This window comes from Onychomys torridus, chromosome 3, assembly GCF_903995425.1.
Source record: "Onychomys torridus chromosome 3, mOncTor1.1, whole genome shotgun sequence".
NCBI classification, from domain to species: Eukaryota; Metazoa; Chordata; class Mammalia; order Rodentia; family Cricetidae; genus Onychomys; species Onychomys torridus.
The window spans coordinates 24634842-24655242 of record NC_050445.1 but is presented as its reverse complement, the minus strand read 5'-3'; the positions used below and the strand labels follow the sequence as shown (position 1 = coordinate 24655242).

The 20401-nt window shown below is 39.1% G+C and overlaps 1 protein-coding gene across 1 annotated transcript in view; it reads left to right on the top strand.

The window, feature by feature from the left end:
- The window catches only part of Cntnap2 (contactin associated protein 2), a 2080708-nt gene that overhangs the window by 1321994 nt on the left and 738313 nt on the right, over positions 1-20401 (top strand). Inside the window, exon 13 of the mRNA XM_036182111.1 lies at positions 19588-19788. Coding sequence (XP_036038004.1) covers positions 19588-19788 — 201 coding nt within the window. The remainder of the gene's footprint in view (positions 1-19587; positions 19789-20401) is intronic.

Sequence of the window (20401 nt, the reverse complement as noted above, 5' to 3'; positions counted from 1 at the left end):
ACTTATCAATTATGATAACATGAGATATAATTGAGTTGATAGCTGACTAGTTTCTTTTCTTGGTCATTTTCTTCTCTATCCCTCCCTCCCAAGGTCTTAAGCCAAGCTCTAGAAAAAGGAGGGTAAATATATCAATCACTAAGAGTGATGACTCAACTCTGACTTACCTCTGTTTAGGCATTTCGGAAGCCATAGAAAATTAGCAATTCCACAGAGAAATTTTCCATGCACTCCTAAAGTGATATATTATCATAAATTAAACTAAGCAGACAATAAGAAACTATGTGCTCAAAGAGAGAAATAAAGTTCTTGTCACAAAGTAGGAAAAATGGCAGATGCCTCATCCCCTCTGTGCTTGTCAATATCCAGAATAGAGGGAGAACATAGCCTGTATCAGGGAACTAAGACTGACTTGTAAGGATATGAGAGAGAGTCAACACCTATGTCTTTAAATAAGTAAATTATAAATATTCTGTGTTCTTTATTCTCACTATGTCAGTCACATTGGGCTAACAGCTACAATCCTTTGTCTTTTATGAATACTTTGGGATTCCACTTTGGGATTCATGCCTAGTTTTAGTAGCCCAGACCTGTATTTACCCATCCCTTAACATTTTCATTCAAATGACTCACTAATATATGCATGGGATTCTATTGTCTTGCCTTATTTTCCGTATTTTCCAAACTCCAAGGAAGTGTTTGGAAATACTGTGTTACTCTGGGTATAAATGTTTCCCTATCAAAAACGTAACTCATACTTACCAATCAAAATTTTTTTCAGAACTTTTACAGGGACATTTAGAAACATTAGGTGGTTTGAAGTATCCCCTGCTGATATACAGGGTCTCATTTGAAATAATGTATTCGATGGCATCAAATGATCTCCTTGAAAGTGATCTTCATCTAGCTTTTCATAATAACTCATGGCCTTATCTCATTTCTCAAACCGTTCTTCCAATTACAGCCGGCATTTGATCATGCGGATGCAGCACTTTCCCTGCTCAGATCCCCTAGTGCTTTCACATTCCTCCTGCAACCCTCTCTGATGACTACTGAGGGTGAGGGAGAGAGAGAAAAGTGAAGTAGAGGGTCAGAATCTCCCAGTATTGCATTGCCTCATTCTCCCTGCAAGATTCTTATGACCTAAGTTGGGGGGTTTTCTCTTTGTCTGCTCTCCAGCATTTCACTCTGCTCAACTCATTCATCTCCCTGTCACTGAATGCAGCTCTCTGTCCACAGGTTCAACAACCCAGTGGACCCAGGTTCTTAACTAGCTCTTCCTCAGCATGAGTATATAATTCTTTTTTCCCTTTATTACCAAAATCATACCAGACATATCCACCTTAGCTATGCTATCATCACCCCAACACTAGCTGCCATTGCATTTCTACAAGTTTATGAAGTCACAGGCTTCTTAGCATACTCTGCATTGTATCTTGGAAATCTTGCAGAGAACGGCTTCCCTGCCTGAACCTAGGATGAGCCAGACACTACTGGTTTTGTTTGTTTCTTCACTTAATGAAGTCCACCCATCTTCTCTTACCTGAGGACCTGTGTACCACTTGTTCCTTCAAGCTCACCTGTGCTCCTGGCTCCCACTCCAGCATACCCTCTATGACTTGCTCTTCAGCCTTTCAGAAACAGTTCAAATGTCAACTTGCTCTGAATCAGTCATATTCATCCCTGAAGGATCCTTCTGTGATTTCAGTTAACAGCTGTCCTCTTTATGAAAATCAGGCATATATCCGTCAAATCCTTTCTTTGGTTATCCCCTTTTGTCTTCATTGTATTCTCTGCAGATCAATGCCAAGGCTATCTTATTCCCCATTAACAAATCCACTGCCTGGGGGACCACAATAAGCAGGGCTTGCTAGGTGAATGGATACTTGCATTGATGAACATGTTGAAGAGTTAAGCTTCAAAGAACCCCAGATCTCCAAGTGTTTTGCCACACAGTTAGAGCCATCATCTTTCAACTATTACCCCACATTTACTTATATTCCTTAAGAAGGCTCTTCTGAACAAAAATGGGAAATTCAGATTCAAATTTGCAAATATGACTTCACTGAAATTCAATAAAGTTTGTCCTGTGGCTATGATCAGATGATTGATTCTCCTGCTGTAGGTCCAGTGTCTCTGGCTCCTTCCTTCAGCTCCCTCATGGCTCCCATAGGAAAATGAGCCTCCAAGCTGAGCATTCCCAGAGTCAAGAGATCAAATACCAGGATTGCTGTGGGCTCCCCAGCGATTATATGAAAGTGAAAGATGGGGTGTGGGCCACTTAGAATCTGGAGTAGCAGAGATGGATTCTACATATGTGAACAGTACATGACAATGGTCTGTAGAACTCCATGTCTGTTAAGCTTTTGTAAAGACGTGGTGCCTGCAGGTGACCACTATATATAAACCACACACTTTCTTTTTGGGAACCCAATTTGAAAGCTTCCAAGCCTGCCATTTTTGGTGTGTGTGTGTGTGTATGTATGTGTGTGTGTGTGTGTGTGTGTGTGTGTGTATACCAAAGCACATGTGAATATGCAAGTGTGTACTACCTTGTGTGTATAGGTGCAGGCCAGAGATTGAGTTCAGGAATCTTCTATTGAATTAAAAAATCCTCTATTGTTCTTCACCTAATTTTTGAGGCAGAGATTATACCCACATTGAATCTTGAGCTTGCTGTTTCAGCTCAGCTGGCAGGGCAGCAAGGCCCAGAGACTGGCTTACTCTGTCCTCTACCCCTGACCTGTGCACTGTCACCAGAGCTGAGGTTACAGGTACATGCTGCTGTTCCTTGCTTTTGCATGGGTGCCAGGATGCTGAACTCAGGTCCTCACGCTTGTGCAGCAAGCACTCTTCTCCCTGGGTCATTTCCCCAGCCCCTCTGAGACATCTTATGTTGTGATTATCAGCCCACAAGCCATAAACTAATAAAGGGAATTGTTTTTTTTTTTCTTTTTTTACATTTACCACTATGTGGGTTAAAATGAACTATTCTCCAGTATGAGACAGAACTATAGGAATTCTTGCATACCATTAAAATTTTATATAAAATCTAGAATAGAGGTTTAATGTTCCATGATGGATAAAGTTGACTGATAGGTACCACAAAATGGGTGAGCTAAAATAATGGAAATTAGTACTCAGCAGTTCTGGGATCTAGAATCTAAGATCAAGATTTCATTTCAAACCAGGCTGTGTCTGCAGGCCATAGCAGGGGGATATTTCCTGCTTTTCCCCATTTAGTGGACAATTCCTTGCTGTTTCTTGGCATATAACTGCGTTACTCTAATCTCTGTTCTATCATCATGTAGCATTACCCCTGTCCATGCACTAACTTCCTGCTTCGTACATGTACACTTGGATTATTGATGTGACTAAGGGTAGCCACTGGCTGCCAACCCTGGAAACCTGAGTTCAATCCCAGTGACCAACATGGTTAGAGGAGAGAACTGGATGCTTCAAAGTGTCCTCTGACCTTCACAAGTGCACAACCTCCACTCAATCAAATAAAATACTAGTCATTGGACTATGGCTTACCTTCTAATTATTTTCACTTAATCACATCATTGAGAAAGCTATTTCCAAGTAAAGTCTCATTCATAGGTTCTATGCGGGCACAACTTTTGGGATGGCATTATCCAGCCCTGTGTGTCAGGAATCTTGGCTTCACTCATATCCAATGCTTTCCTGGTAATATTTCAGGGTTTTAAGTATCTGAGAACATTTAATACAATGGTGGATAGGATAAGTAAATTTTAGAATTTAAATCTACTCTTCACACAGAACTGAAAATGTGTGTCGTATACTTAGATTCCTAGATCATTATTCTTTCCTCATGCAGGAAATTGGAACATGCCCTAGATGTGGGTGTACTAAATCCTTCTCTGTCATCCTCCACTGAGCTGTCTTGCAGCTCAATCCGTTCTTCCCAGGACACTGTCAGCTCTCGGTTCACTCTAGCAGACATATAATTTCCAGAAGATCAAGGTGTCTCACTTCTTTATTTCCTATTACTATTATTATTGATGTTGTCATTTTTTTGTTGCAGGGTTAGCAAACTTTCCTTATGAAGGGACCCTGCAGCAAATGGAAGCCCTATGGGCCAAACACTCACTGTTGCACCTGTTAGAGTCAGCCTTTGTAATGAATAGCCCACAGTTAAAGATTGTCCACAACCAAGTCAGGATAGGATGGTTGAGTTCCAATAAAACTTTCTTCATTAACATTGCCAATGAATGCCACGGTTTCCATATATTTTCTATGATTTCCTCACCTATTTAAAGCTGTAAAATGTGCTCAGAGTTTGAGAACTGTTCCAAGAAAAGAGCAGGATTTTGGGAGATGCCTGATTCTTACCTATACTCTGTCCTTTTCACTGCCTCTAAAATGTATTTGATCATTTCACATTGGTTATCTTAATCTAATCATTTTCAATTAAAAGAATGAAGGGCAAGGTAACAATTTATTTGTAATTGGGAAATGGGCTACAATTCCCTATAAAAGATAGAAATGTATTATAATAATCTCATATGATTATTATTATTAATTATGTTTCTTCAGGTAAGGTATTGTTATGTAAACCAGGCTGGCCTTAAACTCATTCCTCCAGTGTTCTGGAATCTCAGATATGAGCTACTAGACCTACTTCTCCTGATTATTATTAGAAATGTAGATTTCCTCCTGTCAACCACTATAAATATGCAAAATCAGAAAACATGACCCAATTTTTTAGGTCTCAGTTATTCTACTTTAGATAGTTTTTATTCAAAGCCAAACTCATTCTGATTTTGCTTCTCTCTCTTGTCTACCATGGAATTATTTGAAAATTCCTGGCATCAGTAAATATTATATATACCATGTGTTTCTTGAGTGGTTCTTTATTATAAAGTATAGCTACAATGACATTTTATATATAAAAACAATTTAAATATCCTTAAATGTCAACCCCCTTCCTTCGTCATTCCTTCTATCATTTCTTAATGGCTTTAATGTATAATTTATTTGGTTAGTGTTCCACTAATGTTTACAGATTGATTTTCTGTATGTTTATAGTCTCTTCTTCCTCCTGCTCCGTCATCTCGACCCTTTACACTTCATTCAGGGAAGAAGCCACATCCTCAGTGTATAAGGTTTGCTATAGTTATGTTCATTGCTCTTCCCAATGTGGCAACACAGAAGTTGGATCACAATTATGTTAGGTTTCTTTTTGATAATACTATAACCACAAAGGTAGAGCAACCTTCCCCCAAGGGACCCACACTGTCTGATTGGATGCTTTGTTATATTAGCAGGATTTGAGGACCAATTGTGTAGCTATTTTGAGGGTAAACTCTTAACATTCTGATGTCATCATCTGTCCTTCAAGGAATTGGAATAGTTCTCTAAGCAAACTTCCCTTCATCCTGAGGTTTTATAGTGACAATGTTAAAAAAGAAAAAAAAAAAAAACTCTCCTTTCAAAAGGGATCAGAGATAGTTTATTCTGGAGCTAAATATAAATGACTATGACTCAGGAACATGGATTTAGAATTTAGGGAACTCCCAATTCTGTGTTCTAACATGGTAACAGTTTCATGAAATTTTTATAGGAACAAAAGAAAGAAAGCCATAAATCAACACACTGCTACTACCAGTAATAAATCATTTATCTGTCTGTGCTTTGTGGGTGGTACCAGATAGATGATACCAAGTGCACAGCCATCCTCCATCCTCAAATGGAGTCAAAAGCTGCCTGTTAGATGGAGTCTCTTGGGGCAAGGCTGAGCCTGAAAAGCCACTGTTGTAACAGTAAATAGTAGCATAGGGTCAGCCACAGTCTCTTCTTAACAGTAAGCAAATTTTAGTGAATGAACACTACCTTCGGCTTCTATAGTTGAAAATGGCTTTAGAAAGCATTGTATTAGTTCCTTGAGAGCATCATTCATGTTTTGTTCATATCACCGCCTTCTCCAACTCCTGTCATATCTACTCCCCTTCCCTACCCAGCCAGCTTTGTGTTCTTTTGATTTTTTTTTAATACACATCGAGACCCATTAGTGCTGTCTAAATCTTCCTGGTTGTGTGATCTTCCACTGGAGTGCAGTAGGATTATCAAGCTTACAGCCTCAGAGACAACTCTCGCTCCCTCCCCAAAGGTGAAAACTGATGTGGGGTTTTCTGCCCAGCCTCCAGCCTCATGCTGGGATTTGGTCTGGGGTGGGTTTGTCTGACCAAATCCACTCTACCTTCCCCTCCCCTGCCCTAATTTAGCCTCTAATTCCATTAACCCTCTTTAGTCCATTACACTTTAGTTCTTCAGTCTCCTCTCCCTTGGAAGCCATCTCCCATGGCCTCTCAGTAATCTCCTGACCTTTCTGGGTGTCGAATCACAAGTATGTAAAGATTCTAAGCTAATATCCACAAATGAGACACATTTTTCACTTGGGCAAACTAAACCCTTTATATTTTATGTGATTTTTCCAAATTTAGAGCACAGTGTCTGTTACTTCCAAAGCCTCTAACCTCTAGTGCATTGCTTCCTATCATGCATTCGGCCTCTAGTCTAGATTAGACAATTGAGAGCTCATTGTTTTTATCATATTCTGTTTCTATGGTCTTTTGATTTATTGATCTATTCTTCCTCTTTAGTTCTTTCTTCCTTTTTTCCCCCTCTCAAACTATCTGGTTTCTCTTTCCTAGGTAATAATGGCAACTGTCCTGCACCTGTCATTCCCTTGCCTATGAGGCCCATGAGTAACAAGTCTAGCCAACTCCCTTAACCTGCTAGATAAAGTCCAGCCTGCTCAGTTGGCCACAGATAGGGTTGTCACTCTACTTATTTCCAAGTTTTGTTCAGTTTTTTTTTTCCTAACACTTTTGAAAAGCTACTTTCTTTGACAGCAAAAATAGTAAAAACTCCAAAAGTTTACTTTCTTACCTAAGAGTGGTAGGCGACCCTGTGGGTTGTGGAAATAATTACCACTTAGAAATAATGAATCCCATTAATGTTGTAAGCATTCTGAAATGACAAAACAAAAATAAAGAGTGGGGTTGTTTTCTTAGAAACATTTCTCCAAACAACCTATCTTTTCAAATTGCCAGACCAGAGGTTTGTTGGCATTGAGGGAAAAATGATGGGATACCTTACATGTACATTGAATTATGTATGTGTCTACCTCCCTGGGTTTCAGGTAACCAGGTGGCTGAGCAGGGTGCCTTTAACTGTGTAGTTTTCCCCACTCCTTTTAATCATCTAGTACTTATTGAAAACAAGTTCCAAAATGACGTGTTAATACCAGGCAATGCAGACTAAGCCATTAAAATGAACCACTGTTGCCCTCAGGGATCATCCTTAGAGGCTGCTGTGTGAAATACATTCCAATACAATATGATAATGGAGACAGGAGGTAAATGGGTTATTGGGGAGGCAGGAGACAGATAAAACATCTTCCACTGGGTTGACATTGAGGAACTGGGAGGCGGGCAGTATTTTCTAGCCAAGTACTTAGATTAGGAGACTAAGAGAAATGCCAGGACAAGTGAGACCATCTCTCCAGTGGGTGAGTAGAATTTTCTGGAGTAAAAGAAGAATAGAAAGAAATAAAGGAAAGATAAAGGGAGAGAGAAAAATCACCTAATACATTTGTACTTCTGTTATAATTAAGGTGATAACACCAGTTTGAGTCCCTTGAATATGTTCACCCTGCTATCTGAAGGGTTTTCTTTCCCTAAAAAGTTATTTCTAGCTAATTATCCTCACTAAGGAATGTAATCTGTCAGCCTGTCTTGCTAATGTTCTCACAATGGAAGCTGCTCCAGTGAATAGAGACTGACTTAATGGGGAAAATTAGATACTTAGAGGAGTTGATTATTTGGGGATTTTCTTCCAAGGTGAAAAATGTCATCTGTCTCATCGAGAAATTTTTAACCGAGGCTGGTGACTGGGTTGGAGGAAGGAAAAGGCTCCAACCTCTCACAGGGAAGCCACTTAGATCCAGAATACTGTAAGACCTCCCCTCTGGGTTTCAGCTCCCTATGTGCAGGGGTAACAGTGATTGAGGATCAAGGTGAAAGGAAGGGCCATCTTAGAAGACTGTTCTGTTAGACCAAACCAAGCAGGAATGTTCAACTGTGTGACATCTGAGAAAACAAACTGAGGCAGTAGAATAAAGTGGAGATACTCTTAAAGTACAAAGGCATTAAGAATGTCATGTAAAAGAAAGCAGTGGCTGAGGAGAAGCTAGGACACCCCTACACACACACACACACACACACACACACACACAGAGGCTTGCCTATCATAGGACATGCACTGGAAAAAGTACAAACTATGAGAAAGACCTAAATCCTGAAAGTTCCCTTTCTTTGTGTAGACATTGCCATTAGGCCCATACCCAGACACTTATGGCCAGCTCTAACTAGGATTTCTGAGTTAGAAAAATAAAGTTAAAAGGCTGGTATGGGTAGTTAGACAGGAAAGCTGGGGCTGCAAGAAAATAGCTTTTATCTCAAAGGAAATATGAGTTTATTTATTCTGGAGTCAAACATGAGAGACTGTGGCCCAGGAACACAGCCTCAGATCACCCTAAACACTGTGTTCCAATATTGTAACAGTTTCATGAAGTTTTATATAGTGACAGAAAAAAAGTATATCATAAACCAAGATGCCTTTCAAGTACATTGGTGGAAACACTAAGAAGATGAGCTGCAACAAAGTAGGGAAACCTTCTGCTGTAGGCTACAGGTACATATGATTGACAGTCAAAGGATTTAGGTTAGTAGAAGTTAGGGGCCTGTTTATACATTCCAAAAGGATATATGCTGTGGGATGTCTTTATGCTGTGAATATGTATTGCTCTGATTAGTTGATAAATAAAGCTGCATTGGCCTATGGAAGGTTTTTCTGCCTAAAGGCAGGTGGAAATCAAAGCAGATAGGCAGGAAGAGAAAAGAGAGGCAAAGAGATGCCAGCCTGCTACTCAAGGAACAAATATGCCAGCAGACCAGTAAGCCATGGAATATGTGGCAAAACAGATTAAAAGAAATGTGTTAACTTAAGTTATAAGAGATAGCTAGCAAGAACCTTGCCATATGCCATTCAATTGGTAATTAATATAAGCCTCTAAGTAATTATTTTATAAATGGTTGTGGGTCGGGTGGGACCACAGAGCTGGGCAGGACCAGAGAAACCTTCCGACTATAGGACTATAGATTTACCTAAAGTCACAAGGAAGGTAAGTCAAATCAAGAGGTAAGTAATATAGGGCTATTTAGAGGATCAAGAGCCCAAGATGATCTGGCTCTGGCCTGCTCTCCACAACCACTGAAGTTCTAGTCAGTCAGCTTCATGGAATGTCCAATGTGAGTGGGCCTTCTTTCTGAGAATTTCAGAACGGGGCTTCTAATCTTTTCCTCAGCTCTGGCCCACCTCCTTCTTTGGAAGTTCTTTCCTTCTTAACAAAGTGTCTCTGCTTCCATCTCCTTCAATTCATTACTGTCCAATTTATTGTTTTGGGATACAAGCATCTAGAAATTTCAACTAGGATCCCTGACCATAACAAGAGCTTTTCAGATGGAAGTAGGAACAGGTGGAATTTTTCAGTTTAGCTCCCTGACTTAACTGCCAACTGAAAATAAAGCTCCTCAGCAATCAAGGGAACTTTTACATAGATTTTACATATATTGAAGAAGTTGGCCTAAGGTAGAGTGGTTTAGGATGTGTGGAGTGCTAGATGCCGTTGCTTGGATTATTCTACCAGTTCTCTGAGATGCAATTTTCTGTTATTGTTGTTTCACTTCAACCCTTGACTCTTCAGCTGATGCCAGTCTTCACATGCCAGAGCCTACTGACACTGGGCCTAGGGCACACTGTGCAATGTATAGAAGCTCACATACAACTTGCTTTAACAGTAAGGAGGAAGGACCGACCCTGAGCACCAAACAATGTTATCACCAGGAAAGAAAGAAAATGGTGATTGCATTGTATCTTAAACATGATTTTGTTTTGTTCCTTCACAAATTCTTACAGTTCAATATCTTATAGATATTATAAAGCATGGAAAACAACATGAATCTCTGGATTCAAATCTTTGATATTATCATCATCAAATTAGGAAATTCAAAATACTTTCATTGTATCACCTGTGAAGACTTTCTGTTTGGGTGGGGTTTTTTTTTTGTTGTTGTTGTTTTGTTTTGTTTTGTTTTGTTTTTTAACTAAAGGTTATGGGGCTCCCTTGTAGGAACCTACATCCCCAAAACTATACTTCAAATGAATATTTCACAGGACTCTCTGATAGTGATGGAGGGACTTGCTGGAAATTAAATAGACCAGTCTTAGTATATACTGCTGCACAATATTACTGTAGACTAGCAGGATATTTTCAGGTGATGGATGTCAAGAGTAAACTAAATTTACACATTAAAAGCCAAATTCTTCCTATAAAGTGGAAGAAGATATAGACAATAAAATATGAACTCCATGAAGAATCACTAATATGCTATGGTAGATCATGGTGATTGTGTGGCTGTGTATGTTAAATGTGCTATGGTAAAGGGCAAGGCAGGTAATATGTTTCAGAGTGTTATATGGATGGGATATGTGGGCATTTTTTAGAAGTATGAGCTGAGGCTGAATTTACAGTGAGGGTGGAAGCCTTGGAACCATTTGGGAAGATGTCCTGGACAGAGGGAAGAGCAAGACAGAAGTTTGCAACCTGTAAAGCTTAGCATCTTTGAAATGCAGTTAGGGTTTAATGTGGTGGAATTGATATTTGGAATAATGGAATAACCATTCTTTCCAACAAAATGCTTACAACTTTGTCTTAAAATCTTAGTAGGTATGCAGACACCAGGTTTCTCCTGATCTGTTCGAGGGGCCCCTGGCTGTGGGATCAGGATCTATCCCTGGTGTCTGAGCTGGCTTTTGGGAGTCTATTACCTATGGTGGGACACCTTACTCAGCCTTGATGCAGGGGGGAGGGGCTTGGTCCTGCATCAGTTGAATGTAGCAGGCTTTGCTGATTCCCCATGGGAGGAAGGAATGGGGAGTGAGAGAGGGGTAGGCTGGAAGGGAGCAGGAAGAGGCCTGAGAGGGGAAATCTGTGGTTGGTATGTTAAATGAATTTAAAAAATTCTTAAATAAAAAAAAAAAATGATAGGAAAAAAATCTTAGTAGGTCATGAGTGAAATATTTACAGAGCCACAGGAACCATTAGCCAAGGATTCAAAGTTATATTTCCTTTGTCTTCAAGTTTAAATTCAGATCAAAATCTAGTTATTCTCCTAATGCATAAGCATCAAAGAGGAACATTACTTGTTATAAGGACTGAAAGCTCCTCATAGTTGCCATTGAATTCCCTTTTTATTGGGTTGAAACAGGTTTCACTATATAGTTCAGGCAACCTTGAACTCAGGATCCCCCTGCCTCAGGCTCTCAAAGGTTGGGACTACAGGCATGTACCACCATAGAATCCCCAAATGAGCTCTTGACTGAAAAATAGTCACAAAAGGCATCTGGATAAAAAAGAAAAGGAATATTGGCTTATGTCGATGTAAGTGCAGTCACTAACACTAGCTGTATTGGGAAAGAATTTCAGAACCTCCCCAATGGAACAAAAACATTAACAAATAGCTAATAGTATCCAAGAAAAAAAAAAAAAAGACATGGATTCCAAATTGTTTTTCAGATGAGTGAGAATGATCTACAATTATTTATGCTTGTTCTCGGCACTGATGCATCATCCATCTTTGGCCTGGAATTGTGAGCTGAAAACTCATCACGATTTCACACATGCGGAAACATCATCTGCACTGGGAACTCATTTCCTCTCTGCTTCCCGCAGAGTCCCATCTGCTTTACATACCTTATTTCTCAACATGTGATTAAGGCTGCTCCCACCACCTGAGTGATGTGCATAGCTGGGTTATGGCCTGTCCAAACAGCCATACCACAGTATAGAGCCAGCTACAGTCTACAATCTCCAAGCACAGGCCTGCAGAGACTCCTGCGGGGGGCACACTCAGTGCATATTTGGTGAGGAAAATAAAGACAGTGACAGCAAGCCTACCGTGATTTAAGACAGCAGGCTCCTAAATATTGAAAAACCTTCTAAACAAAATGATAACCTGTGACTTATTTTATGATGAACTTACCTCCCGGAAGATTGGTGATGTTCTCAAATGAACCCAATTATAAATGACTAAAACCCTTCTATTGTAGCATTATGTGGAAACTTTCTATCGTGTAATGTTTTGCAAAACAGTCTTCTGAAAGTGAATTCTTCAAATAACTAGAAGAGGAAACTGAGAATTTTTGTTCAATTTTCAATAAACTCCACGTAAGTTTTTTTTTTTTTTAAGTGACCAATGTTTAGTGATTTTGTGTATGTGATCATTTACATAAAACTAAAACCCAGGCACACCTTATTTTTCTTATTATTTTCCCTTTTTCATTTTAAAGACTTGCTTATTTTTAATTCGTGAGTATGGATGTCCTGCCTACATGTGTATATGTAACCACATGTATGCCTGGTGCCCTCCAGTCAGAGACCCTCAGAACAAATTTAAAACCAAAACTAAGAAATATAATAAAGAATATAAAATTAAAATTTATCACTCATCCTGCTCTCCTTTCTCATTTCTGAAAGTTCTTTACTGCTACCCCATGTTCTTAAACTTTATGATAATGTCACACTGTAAATATACAGGTTTATACAGCACAGCTATGTGAATAGTCCTCTTATTTGTATTTTACCTTCAGTCTTTTGATTTGAAAGGTAGCCTACATGAATTTAAAAAAAACTTAGAGTTGATCTATTTTTAAACATATTGTAATACTTCATTGAATACTCCAAATTAATTTATTTTTCATTTTTTAAATAGACTTTTAGGCTTTCTTCCTTTTTTTAACTTTCTATAGGAAAGAGTAACTACAATACAGTTTCTCTTATAAATGTTTGAAAGTGTTTCTAAGTTATATAATTAGAAATAATCATTACTGTAGGATGTGTGCATCTTCACAGGTTTTACTTATTGACACATTGTTTTAAAAAGGAGTTAAAAATCATGGTTTGGTCCCACAGCCTGGGTGCCTCCCAAACAGATCAAGCTATTCAATTGTCTCACTTATCCAGAAGGCCTGATCCAGCTGGGGGCTCCACAGCCTTTGGTTCATAATTCATGTGCTTCCATTCCTTTGGCTATTTGTCCCTGTGCTTTTTGCAATCTTGGATTCAACAATTCACACTCTTGCAGACCCTCCTCTTTCTTGACAGTTGGACACCTGGAGCTCCACCTGGGGCCTGGCTGAGGATCTCTGCATCCACTTCCATCAGTTATTGGATGAGAGTTCCAAGACGACTGTTAGGGTGTTTAGTCATCTGATCACCAGACTAGGTCTGTCCTTAGTACATGAGCTGGCTGTTTGAAACCTTGGGCTTACACAGGGACACTTTGCTCAGTCTGGAAGGAGGTGACAGGACCTACCTGTACTGAATCCACCAGGTTTAAATGAATCCCCAGGGGTGCCTTGATCCTGGAGGACATGGGAATGGAGGGGAGGGGCTGGAGGGAAGGTGGGTGTGGGGGTGGGAGGGGGGAGGACAGGGGAACCCATGGCTGATGTATAAAATTAAAACACATAATAATAAAGAAAAAAATCATGGTTTGAAGATTCAGAATATTTCATCAAGAATACTGCTACATTATTGATTGGGAGTTAGAGAGGAAAGCCTTACTTGGCTAGCATATACCAGGCCACAGCCCACTGTGGGAGTCAAGGCAGTAACCCCAAGCAGGAACCTACAGGCAGGAATTGAAATGGAGGCCATGGATGAATTCTGCTTACTGGCTCCCAATGGCTTGCTCAACTTGCTTTTTTGTATAATCTAAGACTACCTGCTCAAGCATCATATGACCCACAGTAATCTAGGCCTTCCCATACCAATCATTAATTGAGAAAATGTCCCACAGACTTGCCTACAGGCCATTCTGATGGAAGCATTTTATTTCTTTAAAAAAATATGAACTTAAAAAAATACTTTTCTGTCCCACAACTCTCCCAGATCTTCCTTCTCTACCTACCCAACTTCATGTTCTAGTTCTCTCTCTCTCTCTCCCTCTCTCCCTCTCTCTCTCTCTCTCTCTCTCTCAAAAAGTAACAAAGGAAAAATTAAAAAATTATGGAGTCCAATTTGTTTGGCCTGCCCTGGACATGGTTGAGATACCCAGTGGTGTTGTTATTCCACTGGAAAAAGAATTCCATCTCCCAGCAGCTATCACTTGCAAATAGTTTCTTGGTGACTTTGTGCCACTTCTTTGCTGAGATTTGGTCAAGCTGGAGTTTGTTCAGGTGTTCTGTGCACTGTCAGAGTCTCTGTGGGTTCTCTGTAGGCATCTTTCCTGTTGGACTTAAAAATGCTTCTTTCTTATAGTGGTCCACAACCTCTGGAACTTACAGCTTTTCTACCCCTAATTCCACAAAGATTACTGAGTCTTGAGGAGAGAGGTTTACAAGGATACCCCATTTAGGACTTGAGTGTTCAAAAGTCTAACTCTCTGCACATTGTCCAGTTGTGGATCGCTGTTAATTGCAATCTAGTGCAAGAAGAAGCTTCTCTAATAGGGGTTGAGAAGTGCACTGACCTGTTTGTATAGCAGCATGTCATTAGGAGTAACTGTATTGTTATGATCATTTAGTAAACAAATAGTAGGTTTTTCCATAGGGCCTATGACCTATCTAGACTCATGTTCTTGGCCTCTTCAACACTATCAGGTATTGGTTCCATACCTTGTAATGAGCCTTAAATTCAATCAAAAAGTGGTTGGCTACTACCCTAACATTGTGGCTGGCATTATGGTACCAATGGATATATCATACAGTCAGGTCAATATTATAGCTCACAGGTTTCATAGCTGGGTGAGTTTGATGATTACTTTCTACTCCAGGAGCTTCTATAGCATGTCCTATCACTATACACCACCTAGAGTGGATGAAGCATCCAGTTGGGAATCAGCTCAATTTCTCCATATTCTGTGTTATAAGTATGTGATATCTTCAACAATAGGGCCTTACTGTCAGTTTGTGGATGGTAACCAATGGCATTGGCAATAGTCCTTGATGTTTGGGGAGGGAATATGGGTCCTCTTTGGCCAATAACTGAGCAAGATATAATTCATTCCTGGAGGTTTTGCTTGATGGCATAAAGATATATAATTGGAGCATTATCTCCCTCATTACATAATGATTCCATTTAAATTCCTTACACACATATACGCGCTCATACACACACACACACACACACACACACACACACACACACACACACATATATATGTTTTAGGAACATTCTATAGCAGTAGGATTCCATATGACATTTCAAGGTCTTTAGGGATAGTTATTCCTCCCCACAATCAATACTTTAGCCTGTGCCCCCACTGCCCTCTCCATCAATCCACCTGTTCTAGTTTTCCTTGTATCTCTTTATAACACTATACTCTTTATCCTTTTCCTTGGAAATACCCTCATCCTGCTTTGATGCTTAATGTTTCTGGTTATTCTAAATGAAATACACATATCTAAAGCAAAACAAACATCCACATATAAGAGAAAATATGTAAAAATGTATCTTCTGGTTTGAGTTAATCTCATTCAGGATAATTTTTCTAGCTCCATTCATTTGTCTGTAAACTTCATAATTTAATTTTTATTAACAGCTGAATAATATTCTTCTGTGAAAATATACCACACGCTAATTTTCCATTCATCACATCATGAATATCTTGGATGTTTCCAATTTCTGGCTATTATGAATTAGAGCAGCAATAAACATGGATGAACAAGTGTCTCTGCAGTAGTATGAGAGTCCTTTGGGTATATGCCCCAAAGTGATATAACTGAAACTTAGTAGAACTATTATTAGCTATTTAAGGAACCTCCATGCTGATTTCCATAGTCTTTACAGCAGTTTGCATTTCTACTAGCAGCAATAAGTTTCTCCCCTTTCCCAGAATTCTTGCCAGCATGTATCATTTATTTTATTGATCTTGGCCTTTCTGATTGAGGTAAGATCAAACATTTTTGATTTGCCAGTCAGATAAACACAAAGTAAAATCACTATAGCTTTAATTTGTATATCCCTGATTATGACATAGGTGTGTTTTCCTATGAGTTAATGTCCTAGTTGTCTGACCCACTTGGAAAAATGCAAATCTCCATCATTTCTTTTGGATTATTTCTGTTTCTGTTATACTTTACAGATGCTCTTAATGTAGTTAGGTGTTGTGGAATATTATTTTAACCAGGCAAAGATGTGTTATGTTTGTTTATGCTGTATAATGTAACTGTGTAAATGTGTGCTACTTTTGTTTATGTTGCATTTGTTTAATTATGAAAAGATGTGTTTGCATTTGTTTTACCTTGCCTGCCTAAGACACCTAGTTGGTCTAATAAAGAGCTGTATGGCCAATAGCTAGGCAAGAAAAGGCTAAGCAGGGCTGACAGGCAGAAAGAATACATAAGTGAACTCTAGGCTTTGGAAAAAGAAGAACAAGAGAAGGAGAAGAGAATGAGTGACATGCCCAGAGCAAGAAGCCAGGCAGATGCCAGCCAGCCAGACATAGAGAAGCATTGAAAGTAAGAAATACAGAAGAATGGAAATAAGTCCCAAGCAAGAGGTAGATAAGCAGGTTAATCTAAGTTAAAAAGACCTAGCCAAAAAGCAGCTTAAGCTAGGCCAAGAATTCAAAATTAATGAGAAGTCTCTGTGCCATGACTTGGGAGCTGGGTGCTGGTCCAAAAGAAAAAGCCTGGTACAGCTAGGTGCTGATCTCTGTTAGATCTATATTTTATAAATATCTCATCTAATCCATTGCTTAACTTTCACATGACTTCTGATATTTCAATGAAGAAGTTAGTTTAGTTTTAACAAAATGTATGTGGTTTTGCCATGAAAATGCCTTGACTTTATGCCTTGTTTAAAAATAATATAACAATTTTTTCTGTCTCCTTATGTTTATCTGAAAGTGCACATTTCTCTTAGGACTTTAATCCAATTGAAATAGGTTTTCATGTAGTGTTAAAAATATGGATTAAATTTTATTTTCATTATATGGATAAATAATTTCTCTAATATATCTAATGCCACCTTTTAATTACCATCTTCAAAGTATATAGATTTTGCTTAAAGTTTTAAACTTTATTTTCATTATTCTAATTGCCTTTACCCACACCAAATTTAGCTACTCCTTTTTAAGAGAGAGAGAGGGAGGGAGGGAGGGAGAGAGAGAGAGAGAGAGACAGAGACAGAGAGAGAGAGAGAGAGAGAAGGAGAACACTGGCTATCCTGACCTATTACTCTCTCCTTTACTGTCTTGAGACAGGATCTGTCTCTGAACCTGAAGCTGGGCTGACAGCAGCAAGTACCAGTTATTCTCCTACCTCTGCCTTCCTTAGCTCTGGGGTTGCAGGCATGTCTAATATGCCTAGTTTCTTTTTTTAATTATTTAATTGATTTTTATTGTATTTTTTTAAATTTTATAATTTAATTTAATTTTACATATCAGCCACGGATTCCCCTGTCCTCTCTCCTCCTGCCCACCCCACTCTCCCCAGCCCACCCTGGCTCAGCTGTTAAAGGCTAGGCTCACAACTAAAAGTATGCCTAGTTTCTTACAGGCTCTTTTGAACTGCCTCAGTGTCCAATGGCATATTTGTTCCTGAAACGATGGGTTGTCCCTGCTTGTCCTTTCAGCATATTTATTTCTAGCGCAGGAAGCAGCCATTTCTTCATAGATCCTAATTCTTCTCTTAATGGAAAATAATATATAATGATGGCATTTGGTTTTAGGCATAGCATCTTGTTCTGGAGATTTTTTTCATTGTGCTAAGTTCAAGAATAGGTCAACATTTCAAAATAAAGATATTGTCTTAGGTTCATACTGATGTTTTTAATTAAAATTCAAATAGAGGAGTTCTAATTTAATTTTATAAAGCTTATAATCGATTCTGTTTTTTCTTCTTTGAGACTCCCAGGTTCCCAAACACAATGATAATTATTCTCTCACCTCATTCCACACAGTATAGAACATTTCAATGACAGAAAAGTGGGTGTCTCTTTTGTCAGAAAGGCCAGTGTGAAAGAGCATTTGTTCACAAGAGAGGGATGAGGCATATTCTGTTAAGAGCAAACAGCTTTCAGGAAGGGCTGTGGTTTGATGGGGTGGAGGTCACTTGAGAAAGAGAGACAACTGAGTTACCAGAAGGCCAGTGGTAGGTTTCAAAGTCAGGATGGAGTAGAACACAGTGGGCTTCACACTGGGGCTGCAGAGAGATGTCACCATCCCAACCAGAACAACACTCCTTTCTGTTAGTGAAAGGTCTTTCATTATTTCAATAAAGTATTCTTTTTCTACTTTGTTCTAAGAAGCAGAACATAGATCTGAGACAAAAAAAAAAAAAAAAAAAAAAAGACAGCACTAGGGAGATAGCTCATCTACTAAGAGAAATTGCTCCGAAAGGAAGAGGGCCTGAGTTCGCATCCACAGCACCCATAGAAAGGATGGGGATGGCTATACAACTCAGCAAATGCAAACACGGGGCATACAAGTGGGCAGATCCTTGGAGTTTGCTAGCTGGTCAACCCTGTCAAAACCATGAGCTTCAGACTCAGTAAGGGACCCCATCTCAAAAGGTAAGGTGAGATAATGTAAATATAATACATATGTAAAATGGAATAGCTGTAAATGAAAAGATGAAATGTTCAGGAAAATGGGTGGACTTGGAGTGTATGAAATTAGTCAAGGTCACAGAAAACTCAAAAAAAAATATGCATGTTCGCACTCATGTGGATCCTGAACTGTAATGTGTCCATGTATGAAAGTAAACAGCTGTAAGTGTGGGTATAGTATAATATTTAGAAAAATTATCTAGGAAATGTAATATTTGGTGTCACGGAAGGACAGAATATGGACAGAAGGACACACAGTTATGGAAGAGGACAGAAAGCTAACTGTTCTTCTAGCTTCGGTTTTGCATAGATTTTTTTTTCCTTTTTTGTAGTAGATAAGTGAATAAAATGTAATTTAAAATGAAAATATAAAACACTAAGCAGAGCTCCATGGCTTCAGAAAGGCTGTTCTAAATAGAAGTCCATCCCGATGTACAGAGTTTAGACATGAGCAAGTGTTGGAGTGGCTTTCTTAATCTAGCAGAGTGATGTTTTTATTTCTGAGTTCACTGCAATTAAGGGATTGAAGAAAATCAAGTAGTCAGATTTTGGTTGTGTAAATGGATTAATACTACAAAAACGTTTTTTAAAAAGTACTGTAGAAAATGATGGAGGCAAACACTTGACATGTTCCTCTTCTGCACTTGCAGGCATGCACACACATACATGTGCATATGACACACATGTATAACCACACACACACACACACACACACACACACACACACACACACACATTAAAATACTGTCAGAACTGCTCCCTCTCATTCAGATTTACCAATTTAATGAAAATAGCAAGTAAAATGTAGCTCAATTATCTTCTGATGCTTGAAGGAGTATGGGAGTACTAATGAGCCACTGTCTTAATTATCTCTGTTCCCACAGAGGACAAGGTGTGGACCATAGTGTCTCACGACTTACAGATGCAAACGACAGTGGTAGGCTACAACCCAGAAAAGTATTCGGTGACACAGCTCATCTACAGTGCCTCCATGGACCAGATCAGTGCCATCACCAGCAGCGCCGAGTACTGCGAACAATACGTCTCCTACTTCTGCAGGATGTCCAGGTTGTTGAACACTCCAGGTAGGCTGTGAAGGAACATCGCTTTTAATTACTCTCTCAGCTGGTGTTTGCAATTGCCTGAACAATCCAACAGGTGTGGCTTATTATCTTATTGTCCAGTCATCGGTCTTTAATGTGCAGATGGCTGTAAGTAAATAAGTCCATTGTAATCATTGGGATTGTTTTCTGGACAGGGAATCTCAGAATGCATGGATTTTAAAGTAGTTCCATTATTTTAAGTTTATGGATTTTTTTTTTTTTTTTTTTTAGTTTTATGCACATATGCAAGGTGTGCTGTTAACGCTTGTTCATCCAGCAGTTGCCTTCGGCAAAAGTTTGTCAGAGCTCCTTGTGACCTTTCAAGTGTTGCTCTTTGAGTTCCTCTGGTATCTTTAACATAAAGATGAAAGTCTTCTGAATGTTGTCTTCCAGGAAATCTGGTATAAAGTAGCAAGAGATTTTAGGGCTCTTTGCTGTCCTTTAACAGTGTCTGTCCTAAGAAAGCCACCCTGAAGTTCCTATCATGACAGTCTACTTTACTAATGTATGTGTATGTGTGTGCACAAGACTGCTTTGGGGTTTAGAGAACAAAGAAGCCCCAAAGTTGTACTCAAAATACAGCTCAAAATACATT